Here is a 19,048-nt window from a genome sequence, read left to right on the forward strand (position 1 = left end):
GAGCCAGTTCATGATGACTTCCAAGATCCCTGGGTGATTGGGATTTCCTGTTGAAGCTTGCTGTGTGATCAGGGTGATCCACTTAATCCATGTGTGGCATGATGTGTGGCAGGGACTTTCCCTTCACACATCCATCAAGCACTGGTATTTAGGGTGCCAGGAGGAGCTGTGCATCAGTGCCAATCCCTTCTAAAGCAGCTTAACTCCTTCATAAGCTGCCAGGATCTCATCTTTAGATGGGGTGTAGCAGGCCTCGAGTCCTTTTTATTCCCAACTCCAGAACCCCAGAGATCATCCTCAAGTCTCCCTGGGTACATTTTGTCAGAGACTCCAGGAAAGATCATTCTTCCCATCTGCAGTGTAGAGCACAGTTTTCAGATCTTGTCCTGTCCTAACTGGCCCAGGGGCTACTGCACAAACAATCTCCTGTTTAATTTGTTCAAAAGCTTGTTGCTCAGGATCCCACTTAAAATCATTGTTCTTCTGGATCACAAGAGAGAACTCACAATCTGAGTGTAATCTGGAATATGCATTCTCCAAAAGCCCACAGTGCATAGGACAGCCTGTGTTTCCCTCTTGCTGGTTGGTGGGGACATAGCTGCTATTTTGCTGAACATGTCCATCAGAATCTGTCGATGTCCATCCTGCCATTTTACTTCTAAGAACGGAATTTCCTAGGCAGGTCTCTAAACCTTATTGTGTTTTACAGCAGGACTGGCCTTCAGGAGGATTTGGATTATCTTCTCCCCTTTCTCAAAAGCTTCCTCTGCTGCGTTGTCTCACAAGTTGATGTCATCCATGTATTGCAAATGTTCTGGAGCCTCACCCCTTTCCAGTGCAGTCTGGATCAGACCAAATACTGATATATTTGCATCAGGCAAATACTGTGGCTGTATTTCCACTTCTTGGGCAGCTGGTTCCGGGTGTACTGGACATCCCTCCAGGTGAAAGCAAACTGTGGCCTGCCCTCTGCTTCTAAAGGAATTGAGAAAAACCCATTTGCAATATTGATGGTGCTACCACTTGATTGCCTTGGGCTGCAGTTCATACTGAAGTTCCAGCATGTCTGGCACAGAAGTTCTTAGTGGTGGTGTGACTTCATTCAGGCCATGGTAGTCCACTGTCAGTCTCCACTCTCCAGTGGACTTACACACTGGCCATATATGTTAAGGAGTGAGCCAGTCTTGCTGGCCACTCCCTGGCTCTCCAGTTCAGGAATCACTCATGGATGGGGGTCACAGAGTCCTGGTTGGTGTGATATTGCCAACACTGCATTGTTGTGGTAGCCATCAGTACCTGTTCTTCTTCAACCCTCAGCCATCCCACAGCAGAAGGTCCTCTGAGAGACCAGGCAAGGTGTTCAGCTGTCTGATTTCCTCTGTCTCTACAGCTCTCCCAAAAGCACAACAAAGCCCTTTTGGGTCTTTGAAATACTCTTTCCTGAGGTAATCTGCTCCAAGGATTCATGAGGCCTCTGTGCCAGTCACGATGGGGTGTTTTTACCGTTCATTCCCAGTCAGGGTTACTTCAGCTTCCAGTAGTCAGCTGTTGGGACCCCCCTGTCACCCCAGAAATAGAGATGGGTTGTGCCCCTACACATCTTGATGGCATCAGGGTACATTGTGTTCCAGGGTCAACTAAAGCACAATACGGTTGTATGTCTGATGTGTCAGGCCATGAGATTCACACAATCCAATAGATCTGATTGTCCCCTTCCCCCATTTGGCTGGAGGAAGGACCCCTCTAACTCTGGTCATAGTAGTCATGGTTCACTTGTAAATATGAGCTGGAGGATTGAATATGTCCCTTCAAGAGGATTGGAAGTAATATCAACCCTTCTATTCTGTCTGAGGGCTTGCCCACTGGCAACTGGAGTGCTGTTTGGTGGTTGTTCTTCCTCTCAACTCACATACCCATGCTGCCAGGTCAGAGGTGGTGTTTCCATCCCACTTCCTCATGTCCTCTCCATGGTCACACAGCAAAAACCACAGATTACCTCGCGGTGTGTACCCTCCCTTGAGCAGGCGACTGCTTGCTCCCAATAGCAGAGACTCTGGTCCATACTAGTAGAGCATGGAAAATTTTAACTTGCTCAATGCGATACTAAGCAAGTTCACAGATGATACAAAACTGGGAGGAGCTGCTGACTCCCTCAGAGGCAGGGAGGCCCTGCAGAGAGACCTTTCCATAGCTGAAGTGCAGGCCAGTAGGGAGGAAAAAAAGGTGATCTTCATATTGCCAGCATTGGGTAGTCACCTTTCCCTCACACTTGACAGGAGTCACCTCTGAGAGTTTCTGTCCTCTTCCCAATCCCCTTGTCAATGCCCACATCCTGGGATAGGGATCCCAATTGCTTGGTTTCACTTCCATCTAGTTCCATATCATGGGCCACAACATCCCAGCATCAGAGCAGCCAGGTCACCAGGGGTTCTCCTGACTAGTGGGTGAAAATTGTTTGCATACCTTGCAGCTCACCTAGGGAGTGATTTTCTCTGGTCCTGCTTCCTGTTCTGAGGGCCCTGCTTCCTCTTCATCCCTCAGTATGCAAACTGGTTTGGCTTGAATTTCTTCTTCTGTATAGGGGCAACTGCTACCAGCATGGGTAGTTCCTCTGGTTCACCTGCAGTTTGAGTGGCCCCAGTGCCTATTGTTCTGCTTTCCTGCTCTTCCCCCTGAGGGTGCTGTCTAGTAATGTGAGCAGTGTCTGATAAACAATAGCCAGGGCCCTGCACACTGCAGAACTTTTCGTCTCTCTGGAGCTGCCACAGCATTTTTCTTTCAAATATTCTGCCACTTCATCAGGGTCCTGTAGTTGTTCAGGGGAAAACTTCCAAGCCATTGGAGCAGAATAATCCTTCAGAAGCTGGCCCATTTTCTCCCGCATTACAGGCCAATCATGACTATCCACCCTCAGGGTAGATCTCTGAAAGACCCTCCTAAGAATCCCTTTTTCTAATCAGGGTGTAAAACTGTACGAAGAGACCTGGCAGACTTAGCAACAAGATCATGCTTTCCTTAATATTCAAAGGGAATTCAAAATTCTCAAGCACTGTTGTAACAGACCTCAAGGAGAAAAAGGGGGTGAAAAGCTGGGAAAAATAATCTTTCCCTGTTCTGCTCACAGGCTGGCTACAATTGTTATAGAAACACAGAATCATAGAATATGCTAAGGGACCCATCAGGAAGCAGACCCATCAGGATCAAGTCCGACTCCTAGCCCTGTGCCTGAGAGTCATACTGTGTGCCTAAGAGAGTTGTCCAAATGCTTCATGAACTCTGACAGGCTTGGTGCTATGACCACTTCCCTAGGGAGCCTGTTCCAGCACCCAAACACTCCTCAGGTGAAAAACCGTTTCCTGATATCCAACCTAAACCTGACTAACTAGCCTCTGACTCAGCTCCATGCCATTTCCTCAAATCCTGTCACCAGTCACAAGAGTGAAGAGACCATTGCCTGCCCCTCTGCTTCCCTTTGTGAAATGTTGAAGACTGCAATGAGGTTTCCCCTCAGCCTCCTCTTCTCCAGGCTGAACAGATCAAGAGACCTCAGCAGCTCCTGACAAGGCTTCCACTCCAGACCCTCCACCATCCTCATGGCCCTCTTTTGCATGATCTCTAACAGTTTAATGTCTGTTTTATATTGTGGTGCCCAAAAGTGCACACAGTACTCAACATGAGACTCCACAGTGCAGAGCAGAGTGGGACAATTGTGTCCCTTGACCAGCTGGAAATGCTGTGCCTGCTACAGCCAAGGACATGGTTAATGGTTTCCCAAAGGTCATGCCTGAGGGACAGATAGGAGACCAACACTGAATACACATCACAAGTTACTCTCTTTGCCCTTGAGGTTATAGTATCGCAAGCTGATATCACACAGTTCAGCAACAAAGCAATCCTGATCTCTCTCCCTGCTCTGAAAACGAGCACCTCAATGGGCACATAGTGCATATACTGAAATGTACAGGGTTAGGTTACAACACTGTGACATACCTAATACAACAAATACTTAGATCAAATTTATTTCCAACCCACTCTTACCCTATCTGTTGTTATCTCAGCTCTTCATGTTTCACATGGAACACCAAATAAGGTTGTTGTGGTTTAGGAATGGTGTTCATCAGTTTAGTGCTCCCACTGAAACATACCAGACCATGCACTGCTCATTCACTTCCCCCCTCCCCCTCCCCCTCCTCCCAGTAGCAGGATGGAAAGGACTGGAGACACAAAAGTTAAAAACTGTGGGTTTAGATAAGATCAATTTACTGGAAACAGCAATGAAATAGAAAAATGAAAGTAACAGCAGCAATATTAATAACAGAGGGCACAAGAGAGGCAAACAATTCACACATGAATACTTACTACACGGAAACTTGCAACAAGTGTAGAATAACCTCCAGGTCCTAGCCATGCCCCCTCCTGGCCGGAGCCAGGGTACTGACCCATCAAATCTCACAAACGTCAGCTGCTGATCTTTTCTCTATTCAAGAATTCCCTCCTTCCAAAGGAACAGGCTCTCTGAGAAAGCCCATTGCACCCTGCCTAGAATGACTTCCACTATCTCCTCATCCTCCTCCTTTCACAAAGGGCTGCTGCTGCATCCTGCTCCTGCCAGCTCCAGTGCAGCAACACTCACACTGCGCTGATGAGATGCCTTGACCCCAACTACCTTCATTGTCTGTCTTGTCAGGCATAGAAGCACCTGGAGATTTAGCAAGGTATGATAGGAAAATCCAAACGTCCCCTGCACAGACTAGTGTTTCTTCATTCAGGCTCTTTGCCAAAAAATATCAGTAACATTATTATACCTCCCTAACCGGCAGCTTATTTCTCAGGCAAACACCTTCAAAACTTCAGAGAGTCAAGCAAATATTTATGGATTTGTTCTCACAATGACTAAGTTGTCAGGAAGGGGGAGAGAGTGTAAAGTAAGGCACAAAGAGGGTAAGACTGAAACTAGGAGGCAACTTGGATGCTACAGTTCTGATGTCTAATATCCCTATTGAATGGTTGAAGGCAAGCAAAACCATCATCCAAAGCTTAGAGTGAGCCACAGCAGAGCTGTGTTTCTCTGCAGAGTGACCAAAAAGCCATGGTGACAAACTCTGGAGCTTATGGAATTTATGGAGCTTGGGCATAATCTATCCTTATTTTAAGATTATTTCTTTGGGAAAAATTTAATTAGAGATTACTGAGTCCAGAAGGGCAGACTAAAGAGCACACATGAGACATCCACCCCATGAATTGGGGTCCTCATTTGAGAAGATCTGCACTTCATACTCCAGTTCAAGGTTTGTTTATATGTACCAAATTCAACAGGAATTGGTTACTGTGTCTGAATGGTTTCGGAGCACGGACTGAAAAAACAAGATCTTCCTTTGGTACTGCACTAAGAGCACACTCTGATCATGAAATCAGTGCGTAGCAGAAAGAAGGATGTGAACAGAGGAGCTGCTAAAATCTATGCCATCTATCAGACCCTGCCAGCAGTTGCTCTAGAACTTTGAGAAGCCATGTGACATGGACTTGCAGCAGCTGCCGAACTTGGGACGAAGATGTGGTTCTTTTGGGTGTGCAGAGAGGCTGAATTATATTTGCTTGCTCAAAATAATGGCAAGAATAACACAAAAGCAATATATGGTACAGAATTCTAGTGCTGAATTTGTGGGCCTAGTTGGCTAAATTCTGTCCTAATCTTCCTGAGGAAAGAAAGCCTACACTGAAAACCTCTGAAGACATTTGTTAACTCATAAGAGAAACCACTTCCATCTGTGCTAAAAGTCCAACCTCATCTCAAATAGCATGCCAGACAAGTAACAAATCAATCACTGCAACAATGCCACCATGCCAGAGAAATTTCTTCTGTACAGGTGATTGCAAGCCAGGAGGTGTTACTCCCAGTGAAAACTGTGTAGATCTTGAATTTAAGGAGGCTGCTAATACTGCTGATTTATTCCAGCCCTGCGTGTAATGGACGCGAAGTCCTGTGGGCAATGGTGACATCTACTGGCAATCCCTGCTCTGTTCTCCTCCCGGAAAAACTTGACATCCAGGCCTTCTGGGAAAATCTGTGCACGCTAAACTCAGGGAAAGGCAGGGCTGCAGGCAATTAGCATTCAAAGCATTTATTCCCTGACAGATTTCCAGGAGTTCATAGGTATACAAACACAGATTAAGTAGTACAGGACCAATTAACTGAAGAAAAGAATTCCAGACAGTACAAAGGAGGATTTGGGTGGTGTGAGCGGACTGACAGCTATGAAAAATGAGTGCTGCCTCTGCCCCCTCAGGAATCCGACCTGTATTCATGATTTCCACTGGTATTTTGAGAGTGATTATCTACATCCTGCTCTGGATTTGCCATAAATACCCAGAACAGAGCAATTATCAACAAGAAAAAATTCAATAATTCTCTCATTTAAGTGTTAGACATGAATTAACACAGAACCTTCTTAGCAGTGGGCAATTGTGCACATCCTCAAAATGAAAATCACAGTGGATGACAACCGGAGAACTAATGTTCTTTTTAATTTCTTAAATTTCTCAGCTGTCATTCTGGTGCCTTCTGCTTACCTGAGTAGTGAAGATGCAAATCTGGAGATGTTTTCAAGCAGGAGAAGATTTCTGAAATAATGTTTAAAGGATTGTTGTATTAATTATTATAAGAGACACAAATGTATGATTTTTTAGTTCCTTCCATCCCAGAGTTTGTCACAAAACAGATTAATCAGAATTGCTGGCTCAGTATTCTTAAGAGGGGAATTACTAATGGGCTTTAACTACATTATAATGTACTGTATATTGGCAAATTTAAGTTATCAGTGTAATATAGCCAGATGACTTATTTATTCAAGGAAATGGTAGGAAAAATGAGATATTAACCTCAAGGGCATGTTAAGCCAGTTAGACCCCCTGGGATAACAAAAGCACTTTGCTATCCACCATGCTTCATGGCCTCCCAAAGACATGAGTTTTCCAACTCCATCCTCAGCTATTAAGCATTCCATTAACTGCACTATTGCACCAAAGTTATAATAATACTGTCCCATTAACCCACAACATCCAAACTGCTGTTAAAATATAAGCTGACAAACATCTTCTGTGGTTACATATTTAACAGGCTCAGACAAATCAAATTTGGTCCAAAAATCTTTGCTTTATAAAAAGCCTTTTTAATATAACCAAGAATAATGAACACATTTTCATTAACTAGATGAAATAATTTTGTTCACCTGGAAAACCATCCTTCAAAATACCAGATTTCAGTATATATATATATACACATATATGTACACTGTACTACTCTTAATTTTCAAAATATGAGATAATCAGAACAATGTTTATCAAAATTTTTGAACTTTACACTTTTCTTCTTGGTGTATTCTATTTGCTTTTACTCCCTCATCTAGTGAAAGAGATCCTAAATGAAAACATCTATGGATATTGGGGAAGAGTCAGCATTTTCACTCCCCTTAGTGATTCAAAGTCCTTGGTGCTTTCTTTCTTGCTCGACCCATCTACTTTTGCAGCATTTTGTATCTTGCAAAAAGCAAAACATGAAAAGGGGCCTTTTGAGAATGAGAAAACTGGATTTTAATCAAAACAATGGTGTCCTCTAGAGACCAGCCCTACAACTCACTGCTTGCAGCAGAATGCTTCAGCACTGCAGTGCTTTGTGCACAGATGGACCTGCAAAGAGCAGCACTTAAAATGGGGATAAGACTAGGAGCAACTTATTTCTGCACCACAGCTAATCTCAAAAAGAATAGATGGCCAGCTGCTCAGCCTCTTACAGCTAAGAATCATGCCAGGAAAACTGGGAGACAGACTAAAACACAACAAATATCCGTGATGTTTACTAACACTCTGCTTTTGAGGAACAAAGTTATTCCTCACTAAAACCTTGAATTTCTTCATTGGACATTTCATAATAAATTCAGTCCTTCACAGACTTCGGAATTCCAGGTAAACAACACAAAGAGAGATATTACACAAAATTGCAACTTGAAAAATCAAGCATACATTAAAAATCTTATAATCTATCTTCAGACATACACCCTGGTTTAACGCAGGAAATCACTTAGACTGTCAGGGATCAAAGCAGCAGCATCTTCAAGAGTTTATTCCTGCTGAAAGGACAACATTACTGGGCAGACTAGAGTAAAATAAATTATTTTCTTTTAAGATTATGCAGTTGTTATGAGAAAAACATGTGTCTCATGAAAGAAATCTTTCACTTTGAAGTATAAATTAGTTACTAACACATGAAACAATATCTGCGCTATAATCCTCAACTATAGTAAATTAACTTCTATTTGGATTTTGTGCTTCAGAATTGTCAGCGTGAGAATTGCAGATGGGAATTAAAATGAGTGACAAGCAATGCAAAACTTACTGTCAGTTTCCTCTGGAGTTCTCAATCTGTTTAAAAGCAAATATTTAATATTTTAATCCAACATTCTGTCATTAAGCTAACACTGGATCACATGTAAATAGATGTGACTCAGCAATCATAAAGCAAAATAACCCTCAGTGCAACTTCGTTCAACACAATCATCACCAAACAATCCTCAGGAACTGAAGAACTGACACATTTCTCTACGTGTTTCTTTCTCTGCTTTATGTTGAGCTGCTCTTGAGTCTTCACTGCTGTTCACATCTTTTACACTGGAGTAACAGTATCGGTTACAGACCTTTCAATGGCTTGCATAACTGTTCATTTTTTTAGTCAATGCCGAGATGTATTAACAGCTACTTATGTCATTACCATTACTTGTACAAAGACATACTTCTTAAATTGGTGGTTCTTTGGATTAACAGGTCTGCTTACAAAAAGACTACTGCATCAGCATTAATATTAAAGCAGTCTTTGTTGCAGAACAAAGATATGATTCGCCTCATAGACCAGAGATACCCCACCAAAGACAACAGATTGAGTTATTCAGGCCACCCAACAGCCTCTATGTCCTGCTGGTAAGTGTGCAGTTTGCCTGCCATCCATAAATGATGGGGTGTAAAAAAAAAAAAATACCCTAAAAAACCCAAAACCACAACAACAGCAGAACACCCAGCCGCCCCCCACACACAGCATGCATACAACCCCAAAAAACAGAGTAACTTTTTTTTCTCCTCTCCCCATGGTGAAATCACATAGGCTGTGACAGCTTTCTAGTATTGTCATAGGTTAGCAAGCATAGTCCCGGAAGGGACGTCCTTGCTAAGGGGTGCTTACAGTTTCCTCTGGGAACTGATAGAACCTATCAGCTGGCCAGTTTGAATATGGACAATTCTCTAAGCCACTTAAAGTTGTGATCACCTCTGTGATCCACATTTAAGAATAGGCAAACTCCCCCGCAAGCTCTCTCTCATTTCCGGCGCTGGCACAGGTGGCTGCAGGCCCCGTGCGGGGGCCAGCGGGCCCGGCCCAGGCCCTGCTTGGGCCAGGCTGGGCCGGGCCACGGCCATCCTGGAGCCATGGACCTGTTCCAGCCATGGAACCCCCCCACTGCCTTGCCGTGGGCAGCCAGAGTGGCTTGGCTCTCCCCCCTCTCCACTGTGATAAGGAAAATTCAACATTCCAGCTGCAAAGCTGCAAGGCCGAGGTGAGATTAACCCTTTTTATTGCTGTGAAGAGCTGAAAACCTGAGGGAAGAGAGAGAGGAGATGCTTAAAGCTGAAATTCTGTTGTGAAGCTATGATATATCAGAGTATCCTGTTGTAATTTCATGAAGATATGGGGGGTGGAGCGTTCAACTCATGAGCAAAAGCACCTGCGCTGAGATAGGCAGATGCTGACGCAGCTGTAATTTCATGAGAAGTTTGGACAGGGAGAGATGGATCAGATGAGGACTTTTGCTCCAAACGGGAAAGGAGAAACCTCAGTCCCTAGAGATGCTCCCAGAGATAGTCCTAACGATGAAGATGAAGACCCTTTGCTCCCAGGGAAGGAGAAGGGCCTCTGTTTTTGTTTCTGAACGGCTCAACCTTAAAATTGTACCCCAAAAAACTTCAAGAGTGGACCCTCGAAAGCAGTTGCGGGAAAAGCTGCAAGTCGGGGGAAAGGACTCACACGCAGGCAGAGAGACTCCTCTTCCTAAATGGACTGAACAATATTTGGAAGTGGGCGGCTGTCTCGTTGTGATAATGTTTTCATAGCATGAGCAAGAAGAGACTTCTCTTTCTAAATGGACTGAACAAGGTTATTATGGAAGTGGTAAACAGACTGAACATCTTAAGGGTTGTCTTTTCACATTGTCAGTGGGAGAAGGGAGGAAGGTGGGGGGAGGAGGAGAGTTCTGAAGGTGGTATAATTTTTTTTTCCTTCTTCTTTTAGGTCTGTTAATAAACTTCTTTATATTCTTTCAAGTTTGGTGCCTGCTTTGCATTTCTCCTAATTCTTATCTCACAGCAGATAAACAGTAATGAGTATTTTGGACCAAACCACTACAAGTATCTTCTACTTATTATATATGCAGTGCTGCAAAGAAAAAACAAGAGACATCTAGAAGAAATTTATGAAAATAGGAAAGAAAGGGAAAAGGAACATACAGACAGCACTGCATGTAGCAAAAATACTAATACCATGATAATGATTAATCAAGTTGGGAAAAAAAATTAAAAACCCCACAAGAAAATGGAAACCACTTGTGAAACCTTTATACTTTCACTGAATGCAATCAAAGCTTAATAACTTCTGAAAACACATAAAGAAAATTAAGCTAAATATTTTGTAAATATGTAACTCAGCACAAAAGAGATGAATCAGTGAATGAGAGAAGTTTTCAGGAGCTGCTAACATTGTAATTATTAAAAAATAGAACATGCAATTACACAGCAAAAGCAAATGCAACTTTTCGTGCTGACTAGATTGCAAAAATGATTAATTAAAGATGTTATGGTCATAGAACCACAAAATCACCACAGAATCATAAAACTATTAAGGTTGAAAAAACCTTGTAAATCATCAAGTCCAGCTGTCATCTTTGTGACTGAATTAGAAAATTCAATTATTGTTAGAATTGGAAAGGGTGTCTATTCCACCTAAAATGATACACTTTGTTTAAGTGGATCTCCTTTATCTCCATTAATAAGGCTTCCTTGAAAGGAATTTAAACAAACTCAATTGCCTTAACTCTCCATTTCTCATTAATTTCTTATCCTAAGTGTATTGCAGAACTGGAGAGTACAGACATCTCTTTCTGAAAACATGTGATGAGTATCTTAATATACTAATAATACATACGAGGAGTTCTTGTTCAGATTACTTTTCTTCAAGTTTCCAAATACGCTATTACTCGAATCCTGAAAAAAGAGAGATACTTTTACTGGTAAAATATGCACATCTTTATCATATACATGGTGCACAGCTCAGGAAAGTACAGTCTTGAGAACAATTGTTGATATGCTTATTGTTGAATAGTGACCCTGACAGGCAGGTGAATCATAGCACTGCCATACCTACACTAAAATGGAACTGATTTGCTCACATAGCAGTTTTCCATGTTGTCTACAGACATTTGAATTAAATACTCAGGTCACCACCTACATCTCAAAACACTCACAAAGCTTGTTAAAGGTCTTTTAACACACGCAGTATTAGAGAACTTCCTTTTTGTTGGAAAATTCTAATGCAGGGATAGTCTTTACATTTTTTGAAAATAAATTCACTCAAAACCCCTGGAACAGAAGAAGGTAACACACCAAGCAGCTTTCCAGGGATATTTAGATCACATATTTTCCAGGTCTTAAAGAAATACTCAAATAATCTTTTAAACTTCAAGCCATATTAGGAAAAAATGGGCCAGCCAGGTCCTCCTAATGTGGTAGTAAGAAATGGAATTTTTCTTCTGAATACTAGTCAGGCAGATTTCAATCCTCAAAAGAAACACACACACACACACACACACACACACATGCAATAGTTCAAGGACAACTAAGTCCAAAGATCAATCAACTGAATTTCAACTTTTAATTTAACCTGAAACTTAACTCACTTCTAATTTTTTTTTAAATTTCTCTCATATTTTGAAATTGTAGCTTGCTTTGAAGATGAAAAAATCATTAACAAAACCTTCCCAGACACTCCCTTGCTTTGCTCCCTGCTACCTATCAAGAAAGCTTCACTTTCGGAGAGATACATATCTTTAAAATACATCGTTGTCCAAGTGAAACATTTGGATGCAGCAACTTTGTTACATCTCAGTGATAAATATAAGCTTTCATAGTCCAGAGAGGACTTAAGGAGAGGCATAACAGTGCAGTGGATACTGGAGACTGTACCTTGAAAGAATAAATAACTTGAAGTTGGTGTTGCGGAAGCGACTGGTTTCAGCCTAACTCCAATATTGCTGTTAATCATGGTCGGAATGGTTTTTTTACAATTTTAAAAATCTCTCACTTGAGTTTTATCCAAATACATCTTGATATAAGATTTGAAGCACCAGATTACTTGGTTCCCTCACACAGTTTTCCTGACTTTACTTTTATTTTGCCTGGATGATCCTGTGTTTCACATTTCAAAGATTTATTGATTTAGAGTCTAAGTTTGGGTTTTACAGAATACAAAATCAGTAAATGTATTTCTATTTCGCTCTCTCATCACTTTTTCCTACAAAACCCCATCATTTTTATTCCTTTAAAAAAAAAAAAAGATAACATTTTCAGTGAAAAATAAGCTAGCCTTTGAAAGATCTCCATTTTAATAGCCAAAAGTGCTATAAGTAAAATCAGCAAGGAAGGGTGCTTTGGTGCTCTTGAAAAGGAGGAGGAAAGGATTCTTTCACATTTCCTTTTCTTAACTTATTCTTTGTTAATTTCCTTTCATTTCTCTGAGATATCACTATAAAATTTAAAGAATGGTACGTTTTCTTCTATCAGCTATACCATTTCTTCTATTATCTACAGAAATTTAAAACAGATAGTAGTTTCCACAATCCAGATTCCTGCTCAAGTCTCCAGGAAACATAAATTGGTCTAGCTCCATCAAATTCAAGGAGCCTATGTTGGTTCACACAGGAAAAGGACCTTTAGATTACAGAGCTGCAGATTAATTCTTGTAAGTAATAAAATACGGTGTTTATAAAACAATGGTTAAGAAATCTATGCTTTGCAATTATTATCTGTATTTAACTACCCCTTTGCAAGAAATAACTTTGTGATGAAGTGAGTGCTATGTAGCTAACTTTCCAAAATTTGCTTCTAATCCATTCTGCCCAAAAGTTCAAGACCAAGTTTTGTGCTTTCATTGCCCAATGAAACATCCACATGTCATTTGTGACTAAATTAATGCTCAGAATTACTCAAAGATTCAATAATTTAATGTCCTATTTCAATAATCTTAGTAGAGTCTTAGCAGCTGTTAAATTATTCATTTACTTCCTCACATACACTGTGCCAGCAGACAACAAAGTTTTTCATCTCTCAAAGAAGTATGTTATGACAAACAAACTCTATTGGCAAATCCAGGGATGACTGTAGAGCTACTCTGGACTTATCCCAGCCAAAATTATGGAGTAGGATGTGTAATCCTAGGTCTTACCTCTCGAGAATGCCTCAGGTAGTCACAGAATGGTATGGTATGCCTACCAATATCTTGATTTTTAATCTTCTGGTGCTTGTAATGGAGGCGTTCCAAACCTAGCCAAAAGAGAAGATGTCAGCTATTTCTAGAGGGTAAATTAACAGCTCTATCACTATAAACTAAGTAGCTATGCAGTGCTATAAAATAAACACCTATGTACCATATTGTCCCAGCAAATGCGTAATGGTTTAAAAAAATTACAGAGTTTCATAGGGTTAAAACTGAATATTTCCACTCTTTTTCAGCAGACTTTGGAGTACAGCCCTCCTCAGACCATGTGGTACTGAGTCACAGCACTGCCTGGTACTTCTCCCAGTAGCTCGCAGGATGAAACCAGTGAGCCACATCACAGCAAAGTTGAAAGATGAGATGAATAATGCCCAGAATTTCTGAGAATGAAAGAGATGGAGAATTACTAAATGAAGAGTAAGAATGTCATTCCTTTTCACTCCAAAAGAGACAATACAGAGTTCATTTCTTCCCTTTGGAGGATGTTTTTCTGAGCAATGAGAAATGAATAATGCAGACAGAGGATCTGCCAATAAATACAGTATCACAGCACAGCCCGTGAGGGTAAATGCACAGCCCGTGAGGGTAAATGTCCTGAAAAATCCTGAGTTTATTTTTTGCAATTAGCCAGGATGTCACTTTAGAAGATGTCACCTTAGAAGATACTTCAGGAGAGGAGGCAAAGACATCATTCTCCTTGCTTCCTACTAGTTCCTGAGGATTAGCACTCTGCTATCTCCCATGGAAGACATGCAGTGGTCCCAGAAAGATCCAACTGGCCTTCCATCCAACCTATGACTCTTTTGCCTCTTCAATGTTGCATCAAATAATCAGGACATGCATGCCTGCAAACTAAGTCTAATTTTATGAAAATTACGCCCTGAGGTGAAAATGGTGGATAACACTTTGATTTTTTGAATTCTATTTACTGCTTCTTTTTAAAAGCTGTTCTGAAATTCACTGTTTGCAACACGTGACATACTTAGCTGACTGAAATTAGACACGGTGAGCCAATTCTTGCTGTGTTTCTCTTGCTCATCCCAGACACTGATCTCTGCAGGCTCTGAGTTCACTTGAGTGTTCTGGGGACAATCATCCACTCTAATCACCTGCCAAGACACAGACAAAACAATACTGAATTTACAAGTTGACTAGCATCTCTGCAGTTCCTCTGACAGCAAATGATGTGGCCTTTCAGAGCATCTCTGAGACACCAATGACTGAATGCACTGAGAAACACATTTTCCCATTTTTGTTACAAGCTGCAGAAGACGGGTAGCTCTTGTCTAGTAAGTACTACGGATGAAAGGTCTCACACTATCTGAAGGTATTTGAACTTTGAGACCTAATACCTTCAGAGATATTAGATTTCAAAGTTCAAGTCTAAGATCCTTTGCTGACCTGAGCATCTTACATAAACCAGTCTTCGGCATTCATCTCATTGAACAGATAACACAGACCATAGAAATTTCTTTATAGTTCTAGAAATAGATTTTTATTTATGAGCATACAGACACAGTTGCAAAAATTGCCCCATACATATGACAATCAATATACTTTCTGCAATGTGCTAAATGCTTGATGGATTCAGAGAAAAGTCTATGGGACTCTTGCAGGCAGGAGACAACATTATGAGGCCTAATCTACTTGAGTACAGTTGTATACCCCCTGGGTATGGTCACTCCTTAAGTCTATCCTAGATCATATGAAGCCTCCACAAGTTCTCCCACCAGCTGAAGTGCAAGGACCCATCTATGCTTGTGTAAAATCAGTATCATCACAGTATACCAAAGTCCCTGTATGTCAGCAAGTTCAAAGAAGAAATCCCATACATCCAAAAGAAAAGGAAAATTGAAACAAAGCTAGACACACACCAGAGATGCTCCAGTTTGTGTGAAGCATTTTAATGTATACATTTTCAACTACACCACACTGCAGAACTGCTCTTAAGGAATGAAAAAGACAATTTTGAGATACACAATTCTCTTGCATCTGCCCATACCGGCACCTGAAGAGGTTTTTGATTCCTCTTTCCTCTCCCAGACTTTCTGTCTCTGTTTTGCTGGTTTGCTTTTGTTGCCTCACTGTGGTGTAGCTCACTGGATCCTAAAGATTCTGCAGGAAAGAGTCAAAAAACACCTTTAAGCTACAGCATTTCTGTTTACTGAGAGAAAATCTGATAGGACTGAGAATTGGCAGATGTCTAAAGCAATCCTAGAAAGAATTGTTACATCCAAACTGAATACTTGAGCAGTTCAGTGCAAAGATATGCACCATCACAAGATATAAAACAACTGATGTTATCTATCATCCTATACTATTCATAATTAAAACTGGAATCTGATGTATTTTAGCTCTTGGTAAGCAAACTTGGTGGTGGATAGGGAGGTATTTAAACTGACTACAGAAATGTATGCCTTTTCATTCTCCATACACCCATCTCTGATACTGCTAATGTATCTCTAGGGGATTGTATAATATATTTTGGTTCTTGAAACTCTGTTTTTGCATGCCCAGGCCAAGAGAGTTCTCCAGAGTGAGCAAAATCCTTCTGTCACCTGGCTGTGTAGCCACAGCCATGGAGATTCCATGAGATGGGGTAAATCAGGGTGGCTGACACATAGGTGTGTTGCAGCTTGGATACCAAGCATACTTCAGATATTCCCAACAACCAGATCCACACAAAGAAAGTGAAAGAGTAACTCTGGACTCTCTGCTACTATCCTTCACTGCATCTAATACCTTCTGGGTGCAAATGAAACATTTTTGTAATGACTTGGACTCTCCAGTAAAAGATACTGTACAGGTTTAATGTTTTATAATTACCGACTACAGCCTTGCAGGTTTTCCCTGATCTCTCTTTCTTGGGGGATGGCAAGCTGTTGCTTCTGCAGAAACTCCAATCCCTCCAGAGTGGGCTGATCCAGAGGGATATGCTTCGTTTCAGCCTGTTCTGAGAGATGCTGCTGCTGAGACATGGCTTGTCAGAGTTGTAGGAGAAGGACTTTGAATCACTTAACTGGACATGCCTGGCAGGATTATTCTGGCAATTGTTGTCCCTGTCATAGGAGGAACGTATGTACAGGGCTTTCTTCTTTGAATCTGAGATGAAAACTCCTTTTTCATCACCTTCAGAGAATCCCCAGTTCACATAGCCACCTTCAATTTCTTCCCTGTCATGACAGGGGGATGCTGCACTTTCTTCAATATCCAGAGGTAGCTGCAGATCAAGAGGATGAGCAGCCTCTGCAGTATTAGTCTTTTCTGATGGCAAATGAATAACAAAGTCTCTCTGGCTCCACTGATAACCTTCTGTCTCTTTTCCAAGGAGACTGACACTTGGCAAGTTTTGCTGAACCACAATGCTACTTTGCAGGTTATCTTTGAATGCTTCATCCTTGTACTTGGCAGGAGTGCTCAAAAAGGAAAAATTCAAGGTGACATCCTCAGAAAAAGACCCTCCCTGATGGCCAGGGGGCACCAGCAAAAACTGCCCATACCTGGGAGTTGACTTAGTCTCAGAGGATACTCCTGAAGTGAGTGTGTCTGTTTCTATTTCTGCCTTTTGAGAGCTGTCTTCTACCATCTTGTTACTCTTAGACCTCAATTGCTTGCACTCTGATGGAGACTGAGTCCTTACCAAGCTCTGTAGGAGGGAGGGGGGCATGCTGTAATAGTGGTCTTTCTTGTCATACAAGCACTCAAGGCTGCTCAAGGTCTTGGAATAGAATGCATTGCTCCAGCTGTGGGGCAGCTTCCTACAGGTTTGATGTTTTGTGTCTGCCAGTAAGGCTTCTTCCACCTTCAAGGTGTCTACAGCTGAAAGCACTTTCAGGATGTCCACTGTCAAGGCAGACAGGTCTTGCAAATGTCCTAGCTGGCTGTCCAGGGAGAGTAAAGACTCCTTGATATAAAATACCTTCTCATGCACTTCTTTAAATTGTTGAAACATCTCTTCCACTCTAAGTAGAAAAAGAAAACATAATTAAAATACTTTATATCTGTTTGTGAGATGATGAAAGAAACCATTAACACATTTCAAAAAGTCAGTGTTTCAAACAGGGTTTTTTTTTAATGGTGACTTTCATTCCCATTAATATCCGTATTTGGCAAAATCCAGCCAAACTGCCAGTGGGTTTCTCAAGGAAACAGACGTTTTGCTCAAGGACTATCTATTTTTAAAATTGTTGTTTTCCTACTGATACCCATTAATTGCCATAGAACTACTAAACCAAGGATGGCAGGCTACATTGACTATGGCTGCGAATGAAGTATACTTCTTGTTGGCTGGACATCCTGCATTTTACATTTCTTGTGCAAGCATGAGAAGGGTAAGGCTCACACACACTGCCAGGTACTCTTTAATTCTGCATTCTTCAAATACTAGAGACTGCTGAGAAACACATCTTCCCAAGAACATATTTGGCCTCCAGAGCAGATTCTACGCATCTTATGCTATTGGTTACCTTTAGGTAAAATTCAACTACCCAAAAAACCAAAGCCTTTTTTGTTATCTTCGAATCTCCAGTGAAAAGTGCAGGAACTTCTTGGCCTGGAATTACATCATTTTAACCAAATCATTATCTTCATATTTCCTGAAGATACTCTCTGGCTGATAAACTACCTGCAGGCAATATGCAGTAGTAATTTCTTTCCTTTGTCACAGAGTAACTAAAATATCTAGTATTAAGGCATTGCTGAATAAAATCAAAGACCAATGTTCCAGAACATTTTATTCATCTAAATTAATGTCGTGCATTGATGTTATGCAATGCTGTGAAGTGTGTTTCAGTTGTACTCAGAAAAAAATTCCTTTCCAGATCTATGTTTATCCAGTAAATGAAACCTTATTGAAGTAATCAATTCTGCAGTTTCTGAACAAAGCTACTTATTTAATTTCTTTTAGAGGGGAGGTTTATTTTTCTTCTGTGTTTAGTTTTAACATGCAGAAAATAAGATTATGAACAGGAAAAGATGCTTTCTCTAGGCAAAACAAATTCGTTAGATGAGATCAGTGTTGGCATTCAGTAAGACTTTTTATAGTGTTCAGTTTTTATAACTCTTCCCATTAAACTTAATGGCAGATTTGCCATTGATTTCAATAGAAAACTAAATTAGGCCAATACTGATTGTTTTGAAACCCTGTTAGTATTTGTGTATTGACATAGTGTAAACCAAGGCACTACATTGCAAATAATTCTACTATGGTCTTCTGGTTGCTTCTGTAAACAGCAATTATACTCAATCACGAGCAATACTCTCACAGTGTACCTACACTAGCAAGTTTTAAATAAAATTACATATTGCGTGCTGTTCTCTGGCTTGCTTTTCTAGTGCTACCTGATCTGCAAAAGTGAAACTGAGCAACACCTCACTGTACCCCTTTAAGCATGTGCACACTGAACGCATCTGGGGATGCAATTCTGTCAGCAAGGCAGATCTGACATACACCTCAAACACATG

The 19,048-nt window shown here is 41.1% G+C and overlaps 1 protein-coding gene across 1 annotated transcript in view; it reads right to left on the reverse strand.

Moving 5' to 3' along the window:
- Nucleotides 1–19,048, reverse strand: part of TRPM6 (transient receptor potential cation channel subfamily M member 6) — an 86,600-nt gene that overhangs the window by 17,652 nt on the left and 49,900 nt on the right. Inside the window, exons 26-32 of the mRNA XM_039567576.1 lie at nt 16,412–17,547; nt 15,588–15,700; nt 14,568–14,694; nt 13,535–13,632; nt 11,240–11,298; nt 8,393–8,418; nt 6,571–6,621 (exon numbers count right to left, since the gene is read on the reverse strand). Of these exons, the coding sequence (XP_039423510.1) occupies nt 6,571–6,621; nt 8,393–8,418; nt 11,240–11,298; nt 13,535–13,632; nt 14,568–14,694; nt 15,588–15,700; nt 16,412–17,547 (1,610 nt within the window). The remainder of the gene's footprint in view (nt 1–6,570; nt 6,622–8,392; nt 8,419–11,239; nt 11,299–13,534; nt 13,633–14,567; nt 14,695–15,587; nt 15,701–16,411; nt 17,548–19,048) is intronic.

This window comes from Corvus cornix, chromosome Z, assembly GCF_000738735.6.
Source record: "Corvus cornix cornix isolate S_Up_H32 chromosome Z, ASM73873v5, whole genome shotgun sequence".
NCBI lineage: Eukaryota > Metazoa > Chordata > Aves > Passeriformes > Corvidae > Corvus > Corvus cornix.